Source organism: Osmia bicornis, chromosome 4 (genome assembly GCF_907164935.1).
Source record: "Osmia bicornis bicornis chromosome 4, iOsmBic2.1, whole genome shotgun sequence".
NCBI classification, from domain to species: domain Eukaryota; kingdom Metazoa; phylum Arthropoda; class Insecta; order Hymenoptera; family Megachilidae; genus Osmia; species Osmia bicornis.
The window spans coordinates 2883947-2893094 of record NC_060219.1 but is presented as its reverse complement, the minus strand read 5'-3'; the positions used below and the strand labels follow the sequence as shown (position 1 = coordinate 2893094).

The following is a 9148-nucleotide window of genomic DNA, read 5'->3' as shown; positions in this document are numbered from 1 at the left end:
TGATAGTTTCACAACGGATTTTCATTCGCACAATCGCGTGTATATCGGATCAATGTTGCGTGCCGTATCAATGTCGGCCAGTGGATCGTCCTCGTGTGTTAGCGCGTTCGATCAATGAAATTCCACCTCGAAATCTGCCGATTCTGAAGAATTCTACACCCCCACTTTGCTTCTCTTCCAGTTGAATCATCTGCCAACGAAAGCACGCGTGTGATCGATATTCGTGTAAGAAGATAGGATACCCTAACTTTATCCAACGAAACATTCGTCCAAGATTCTACTGTAAATTGTAAGAATCACATTTAAATTAAACCTTGTTTCGAAAACCCTAAATCGACCTAGTACCCGAAGGTAAGATAATGCATCTGAAATGAAGAGAATATTCTTTCCAAACGCTAGCACCTGAAAATTTCACGGTAATCGGTAAGATTCCAATGAAATCGGCCACGATTCGCGCACACCCCCGTCACGATCGTAATTTCACGAGGAGCCAGGGGCCGACGAATTGACATTTTCGGGCTGGGTTTTCTGCTACACGTTCTCGCTCTTTCCTTCACTCCTCGTAATCCTTATCCCTCATCGCTGCTCCTACTCTCGCTCCTATTTTCAGTCTGCTCTCTCCCTAACCGTGATATTGATCCTCCTCCCGTGTCCACGGCGTCGCGTCCCGACGACGCGTTAGGCTGCTTCCCTGCCTGCCTACCGTTCGTTCGACCTAGTGTTGGCTAGCGTCGTCGCCACGGATCGAGGCATGTCCCGAGACGACGACCGGGAAAACAATGGATTTTCACGTGGACGTGCTCTGACCCCGGCTGTCAGAAAGCCCAATGGGTCGTGCATCGTGTCCGGGTTAATAGAAACGTTCGACAGAGAACGGGAGGATTAGTTTGGAGCGCGGGAAATCCACTTAGCAACAACAGCCTCGAAGGAATCGATAATGAACCAAGTTTCTTTGAAATTATCACTCTTTCAGGCACACGTCCATCGTCTTCGCGTTTGAAGATGGATATTGTTGAATAATTTCAGAAAACGCGTTTCTTCTTTCATTATTTCGAAGCAAAATCGACGATCGGAAGCAGGAGCAGTCTTTGAAAGCGTGAAATTTTGGTAAAATGTAGATGGATTTGCAATTGCGAATTATTCTTTGGTCTCGAATATTTTCGAAACTGATTATTTCTTCTTCTTACGGGTTTAGTGAAACCTAGACAGATCGTTAGAAAATGACCGGTATACCCTTGTGATAGGGATACGAGTCTGGGCGAATAAAAGCAATGTATGAGACACGAACTTCGGATTACATCCAGAAGCTAATTAAAGAAACGATTGTAGGAACTCAACGCTTTTTATTGATAACAGTTCGAGATTCAACATGAACTTTTATTCTATGCGAAATGCCCGTGTATCATATATAAAGTTATATAAATATTATAAATAATTACGTGTATTTATCCGGCTCGAGACTCCTCGATGAACCGAGCACACACACAAGAAAAACGGAGACCATCTTTGTCCTCTTCGGTTGGAAACCGATGCCTCCTAATCAACATCGACGGTGCAAGAGAATAACAACTCTCTCTTTTTCACTTTGTTCTAGTCGAAACGTGGAAAATTCGAATGACGTGCTTCGCGAGGACCGAAACACCCTCTAAATGATCGTTTCTAATGTTTGGTGATCGGTCGCGAACGATTCGAGGCACAGCTGATTTACTTTCTCCCAGCGCGTTTTCTTTTTTCTTTCATTATTTCATGACGACATTTATATTATAAAAGGAAGAACGATCCACCGCGACAATCGACATCGGCACAGGCTTCTTGCTCTCTTGTTCTTTATTTTTCTTTGTTATTTTTGGTTGGTCCCTAATGCTCTCTCTTCCCTACAAACGAATTGCTCGTGTCTCCTTTGTTTCGTGTGTCTCGCCTCGATTCACAATCGCTCGTTCATTCGCTCAATTTTCCTCTTACTTTCTCTCAGTCGCTCGTTTTCATTCATTCACGAAACGTGTATTCGTGTAGTTATTAATATATTTATATTATAAGGGTGAAGGGGGGAGAGAGAGAGAACAGAACAACACGTGGCGATTTTCCCTTTCTCTCTCGACGTGCTTGATTCTCTCGATTTACATCATACGTTATCTCGTTATCAACGTGGACACAATTACAGCATCTGTTTCCTTCGTTCCCTTATTTATTTCTTTTTTTTTCTTTTTTTAATCTTTTTCTCGTTTTTCTTGCTTTAGATTATGTTTCATGGCCCCAATATTTTACAAGACAATAATAACGCGTCGCTCCTACGTCCGTTTCGAGGGAATTTTTCAAACAACCAAAGAAAATAAAAAAACAAAAGAACGTTTCGATATTTCGCTAATATTCGCGCGTACACGCGAGCACGAATGATAAAATAATTATGTATAGAGTGACGAGCGAAACTTCGATCGGAAGTATTCGTGCACACTTTAGTTTTTTCGGCGAACGGTCGAGGATATATTTTTATATATATATATATATTTTTTTTTCTTTAACTCCTTTCTATTCTTTATTCTCGTCATCTTCTCCCTTTTTCTATCGCGTATCTTCTACTTAACGTTCGGTGTTCTTGCTGTAACTTTATAGATCCTTATTTCTTCTTGTTTTTCCCCTCTATCACGACCCCCTTATTCTCCTCATTCACTTTTAGAAACGATACTTTTGATTAGACGAACCGTGGATTCCTACTCCATTTTTTTTTTCTTTAGCTATGGAATGTATCACTATTTGGAAGATTAGTCGCAGACCCGTTTCACGGTAACGATGAACTGCGGTGACTCGTTACGTTTAGAAAAAAAAAAAAAAAGAAAAAAAAATAATTCATCGTCTCGTTAATCTCAGGCAAGAAATAGTAATTTTGAACTGAACCAACACGATGAATACACTTTCATTTAATCGAACGATCACTACCGTGCGTTGTGTCGAATGTAATTCAATGTTTCGCTGAAAGAGAACGCGGTTCATCGTAGCGAAAACGGAGTTCGCACCTCACCGTGATTATTTCTCGTGTGCAACCTGTCGATTCCGGCGACACAGCACATCCTGCGGGACTAAAACTCAATAAATACACTCGTTCGAGGTAAATGTGCTTTATCGCCGTGCAAAACATTCGTTTCACCCGTCGTCATTTTCTCAGTACGCGTTTTCATCACATACGCTCTTTCTCTCCTTAACATTCATTCAACTCGATTACTATTATTATCCTATATATATATATATATATATATATATATATATATATAATATTTACCTATATCGTTAGAGTTCTTAATTAATAATCAGCTAAACTTTGCGAGCTTACGGTCCTGTGTGTATATGTTGTATAATTTTTTTTTGTATGTACAGTCAAGATTTCAATTCATCCTGTAGCAACACTAAACGCCGCGTCTATAGGAAGGTTTTCATCTTCATTCTCTCCCTCTCTTTCTCTCTTCGTCAACGAACACAACGCGAATCCTACGTACACGCGACCGCGGATCGTTTCGATCAAACGATTTCTGATTCTGATTCGATCATCAGTGGTCACGGAAATTTATCGAGAATCGAATATATATATGTATTTATATCTCGTAATTGACTTTCTGTTAATTGTAAATACGCCGTCGCGGCATCGTTAAATACGCTAAGTTCTTAGCCGTTATACTTTAATAACGTTTAGCCGTGAACGAGCGACGGTCGAACCTCGTCTCGAGGGTAACAACGAAAGACCATCATTTTCTCTTATCATCGTACACACGGATCGTCGATCGTGAAAAATCAAGGGAAGCCGCGCGAACGTTTCGAGGAGTGCGCGTCGAGGTCACCGTCCAAGTGTCGTCGACGCGTGCACTCGATAGAAGATCAATTTCAAGAGCGATCCCCTAGCTGATCGATAAAAACAGGATAAACGTGTACGAATTCGGAGCTACGTTTGTATAAAACGAATTTCCCACTTACTTCTTGATTTTCCACAATTTTCTCTCTCTCATTCTCTCCGTCTTTCACTCTGGTCTCCGCTGTTTCGATCGTTACCATAAAGAAATTCAATTTTCCTAAAACGTGATTGCCTAGAAGAATGTGGTTGCCAGCTGAGGATAGCTGCCGAAAATGCTCTACGACCTGTCTCTCTGCACTCAACGTCGAACCGTCTTCCTCTTACCGATCTTCCTCCCGGAAGCTGGAACAATCGAGGAAGTCTCACCGTTTTACGTGTTTATTCTTACTACTGTACATGGTGCACGGGTACGGTGCACGATTGATTGGTCCGAGGCCGGTTCGACTGGATCAAACACCCTCCCTGACGCTCCTATGAGGATAGATCAATTGACGAACGTGGAGGACCTTTTCAGGGTTATCGTGATCGTCGCCGTCCTACCAAGTGGTTATCGTAACATGGAAATTAATCATTTCCTTTTCTTTCCTCTTTGCGTTCACTCTCGTTCCTCGCAGCCTGTTCATCTGCTTTCTTCCTGACCATTCTTTACGATTTCCCGTGATTTTGCTAGACGAACATGCCCTGAGCAAGTTGTATCTCTTGTTTATAATCATCTAACTACTCTAGTCTGATTTTCGACGGGACGATAACGCTCCACTTTAGTTCATCGAACTACGACACCCGCCGAACGAATCACCGAAGCACAACGAAGCGACGAACAAGAGAGATCATCGCGTTAATCTTTAACTTGTGCTACGGCAGGGTGATCGATCCTGGTGCGTCTGTATCGTGATCGTGTTTGCAACCGACCCGATTTCATCCGATTTCCCGATTAGACCGCGATACGCGTGGTCTTACAGAATATCGAGGTTGAATCCCGCCGTGGAGTCGAGGGAATTCAGCAACTCCTGTGCGCTGAAGTTCGACGTGTCCCCGGTTGGGAGGTTCTCCAGAAATTCGAGGCTAAAGTCAGCCGCGGCTACTGATGGGTCCGTGGTGGTTGCCTGTGGTTGCGAGTGTTGTTGTTGTTGTTGTTGTTGGGGCAGACTACGTACACCTGGACTACCTGCGCCATACTGTTGATGGGGGTGCAGGGGAGAACCTGGAAACAGAAAAGTACGCGTGATCGATAACGAGGAAAGTGTACGAAAAGTAAATTAGACGGTTCCATTTGAAAAACTTGAAGTACCCTTGGGTTTATTCGGGGGAGGAAAAAAAGATATTCACGCCTTTAAGGGGATGAAAAGTGCTTTTGACATTTGCCTTGATTCTCTTCAAGGTATGCAGTCGGAATAGAGAAGAGAATTACGTTTGGTCAAGACTTACCCGTCCCGGTACTGCTGACAGAGTTGACTGATGAGGATTGCGACATTTGCATCTGCAGTGACATCTGATTATTACTCTGCTGCATGGCTAATGTCTGTTGCTGGTGTTGCTGCGACAGTAGCTGCTGCATCTGAGTGCTGTTCGCCATACCGGAACCACCGATTCCTCCGCTTTGCGAACGAATCAGCTGTTGATGTTGCATTTGCGCGGCGTTCATCTGCATACCGCCAGTGCCACCCATACCGAAACCACCTGGAAGAAACGGCAAATATTTCCATTTACGATCCTCGCGAAAGTATGATTGCACGGTACGATCCATAGGAGAATCGGCGTGAAAGTTAAATCGTTACCGATCCCCGTCACACCAGCCGATTTATACCAACTCTTACGACCTCGGATCACACTAACAGCACATTACACGGGATAAAAAGCAACGTCGTTTCTTCGTGCTCGATGTTTCTCGAGGAAAATTAATTTTCAACATCGCAGCATCAGCGAAGACAACTTAAGTAGCCAACTGCAATGGGTTCGAGGGAACGGTAGGTAGAAAAAGGGTATGGCTAACGCGATAACGCCCCGTTCTTCGCGCGAATTACCACCGTGAAGGGATCGTGAACGCGATATGGATCCATCGTCGCTTACCTTGGTGACCTTGCTGGTTGAATTGCGATCGCATCTGCGCTTGAAAGCCCTGTTGCTGCATCAGAACGTGTCGCCACTCCTGCTGAGCCCCACGACCCGCGATACTGTTCCCGAGGCTCTCGGGCGGACCGACGCTGACGTTAGGCGGCCGCTGATTATTAGTTCTAGGATATCCGAGACGTTGGTGCATCTGATGCATCCCACCGATGGCGGCCATGCTACCGCCACCCATGTACATGTTGCCACCGGCCGCGTGTAACGCCTGTTGTTGCTGCTGTGCCATTTGCGGCCTCATCATCGGACCTACGGTCATTTAACAATATTTCTTTCAACATTACAGAAAATAATATTCTTAGAAGATGAAGAACGCAACGCTCGGATGCTATGCGGATTTTCGTTTGGATAGAATCTTACGAAAGTAGCTCGAGGCAGATCGATAGAAGTCTTGTGCGAGCTTCGAGTGTATAAGAATATTTACGACCATTCTCCAGTCTAACCTTCTATCTGGTCCGCGTTCTTTCTTTCTGATTCACAACGGCACCGACCACGGATCGCCTTCATTTCTCTCAAATACTCGTCTAACCGTTGGTTTAAAACTATGTAAACATTGCTTCAATGCTCGTTCCGTGTCGAGTCAAATATTCTTTTATGATTATTCATCGTTTACATCCGCTCGATTCGATTTCCTTCGCGTTTCCCTGTGTAAGCAGGGTAAATTAATCGGAAGTCTGATTCTAACTAAATCTAATTCATCATTTTAACATTTAGTTTCCTTTTCTCCCTATTTCGAGCACCTCGTTTACAGAAATAATTCAACCTTGTACGGTTTTCGTAGGATTAAGCAGATGGAACGTATTTATCAATGATGTACACTCACCCGAAGGTGGCATTGGTTGTTGCGTAACCCTACGCATAGGTCCAGTATTGGGAAACCTTGCTTGCTGGCCCATGCCGATTCCAGCGTGCATCATTTGGGCCTGGGCAGCTTTGTATTCGGGTGGTGGTGGCCTCACGCCGCCCATTCCTCCCGCCATGTGTTGCTGTTGTTGCATCACCTGAAAAAAATCACCAAACAATGGTACTCGATTACTTTTGCTCTTCGTGTTTCGAATATTTTGCGAATGGTATGCGGGCCACTGCGAAAGTTTTAAGAATTTCTTCTCCTATTGACTGAAATTAAAGACTAAGCGATAGAAATGGACTAGAAAGCCAACCCCACCGGTGGATTTCAAAGGAATAATTGCTACTCGGCTCACAGTACGCATCGATAACTCGTTACGAGTTGCATTGTCGTCGAGCCAACGAGTACGGAAGTTCCGTGCATCGATGTCGTTGCACAAGTCTCCGTAGATTGCATTCCCACTTCCTGGTGTTACGCGGCAGCCAACGAAAGTCTACGACCTTCGCGATGAAGACAGAAAAGCGACCAGAGACACCTTTTTTCACCATTTTCTCCTGCCTTTCTGCCTATTTTATTCTTCTCGGTGGTTTAATAGTATTCGAAGAAATATTTTACCGATGTATCACGTATTTCTGTATCAGAATTAATGAAAGGAAAATGATGATCGAACGATCGAACGTCCTTCTTCAAAGCGCTCTCACGGCTAAAGAAGAGCAATTGAGTGGATTATCGAGCGAAAAACGAAGCGGAAGGTCGACACTTGACGAAGGATGACTAACCAATTGCGCGAAACCTACAATTAGTAACTGGAGCACGATCGGAGAACTGCCTTCGATACCTTAACGTTGTTAAAGTAATAGTTGGTATTATAACTGAGTCATTCGTTAATAAATCTATGTTTCATGTCCGCGAGCGCAACGTGACTGCACCATCGAGTGCATCGTGCAGATCTGTAAATCGCCAATAATTCTGCGCTGCAGATTTCAATCTTCCCCCTCAGTTTGTTTACTCAGGGAAACACGATAAATCGTTCCGACGATCGATAAGATTGAAATACAGTGTTTAGGATATATTTCAGGGAAGGTATATAAAAATATTACGCACTTGATGCGATAATTTTTCTGCAGTTTCTAAATACACAGGGTGCCATCGATAAAAAGAAGGATCGTTTATTTATTAAAAATCGAAGGGGTAAATGGAACCGTTCTCGATCGCATGATTTCGAACGATAAACCAGCAAATCGAGGCACGATACGATTTTACATTCGATCTTTTAGCAATTTTTCAATAGCACACCGGCGCGCATCGTTCAAGAAGGTAATTCGTGGAAGACGACGATTCAGTGACAGTAATTGAGCCTGTGGACACAGTTTCTTCGGATGCAAATTGGGAATGCATAAAAGATGAAGAACACCGTGCCGGACAAGATGTAAATGACTGCATGCAAATGTTGTCTGATTGCAAAGTTGCCGGCGTTACATTATACCAACGAGTAACTAGAACAACAACTTGATACAAATGAAAGTCTCTTCTATATTTCTTTTCTTTTCCCTTTTTTCGAATGGCACAAAGGGCAACAATAGCCGAGAATAAAAAGTGAAAATCTTAATAAGGAAATATAGAGGACGTTGTAAGATTATAGTAATAAACTAGTGTCAGAAAATACAACTGAAAGAACACTTAATTATTTCACCTTTCATAAATCATTCAATGTCAAACATAAAAAAACAACATATTGAATAACAAAACAAAAAGTATGCCGATGGTTTCAGTTTACTAAACTATTCACTTTCATGTTCAAGAATATCACAAGAAAAGGCAAGATCGCGTCGCAGTTACATCCGACATTATACGCTCGCAGCAGGAAACGCGAGCGAACACAGATTTTCCGGTTGCAGAAAAAGTTTCCGTTCATTGTTCCGCGACCTCTAAGAAGCTCCTGCTATTTGTGCCGCTTCTTTCAGTACGATGGAACTGAAGTTGCAAAGGAGCCGCGATACCTGTTGCACACCGACGAGCTTAATGTTTCGGATAACGCGCCGCCGAAGATATCACGACGCGATTTCTTTCCGATCTTCGGCAGTCGATCTATCACCGTCTCGAGAATAAGCTTCCGGAACACGGAAGATCGATAACCAAATCGCGCCTTAAACAATACAAAAATACATCATTCGATGAAATCCTGTTAGGAAATTGGGCAACGAATCGAATTCGAACTAAGAGAAATTAACGTGTGAAATTTTAATTAACACGGAATATGATGGATAAAAATAAGGTTGAGAATGATGACATAAAAGGTTGTACACTGAAGTCACAAAGCGTTAATATTAGAAATGATGCAA

General features: G+C 43.1%; 1 protein-coding gene across 5 annotated transcripts in view; it reads right to left on the bottom strand.

Moving 5' to 3' along the window:
* Positions 1-1326: 1326 nt before the first annotated feature.
* LOC114882974 (neurogenic protein mastermind) overlaps positions 1327-9148 on the bottom strand; it is a 123889-nt gene continuing 116067 nt past the window's right edge. For all 5 annotated transcript variants that reach the window (XM_029200233.2, XM_029200242.2, XM_029200260.2 and 2 more), the window contains exons 4-7: positions 6783-6960; positions 5906-6208; positions 5264-5515; positions 1327-5039 (exon numbers count right to left, since the gene is read on the bottom strand). In XM_029200233.2, the coding sequence (XP_029056066.2) occupies positions 4792-5039; positions 5264-5515; positions 5906-6208; positions 6783-6960 (981 nt within the window). In that variant the 3' untranslated portion in view covers positions 1327-4791. The remainder of the gene's footprint in view (positions 5040-5263; positions 5516-5905; positions 6209-6782; positions 6961-9148) is intronic.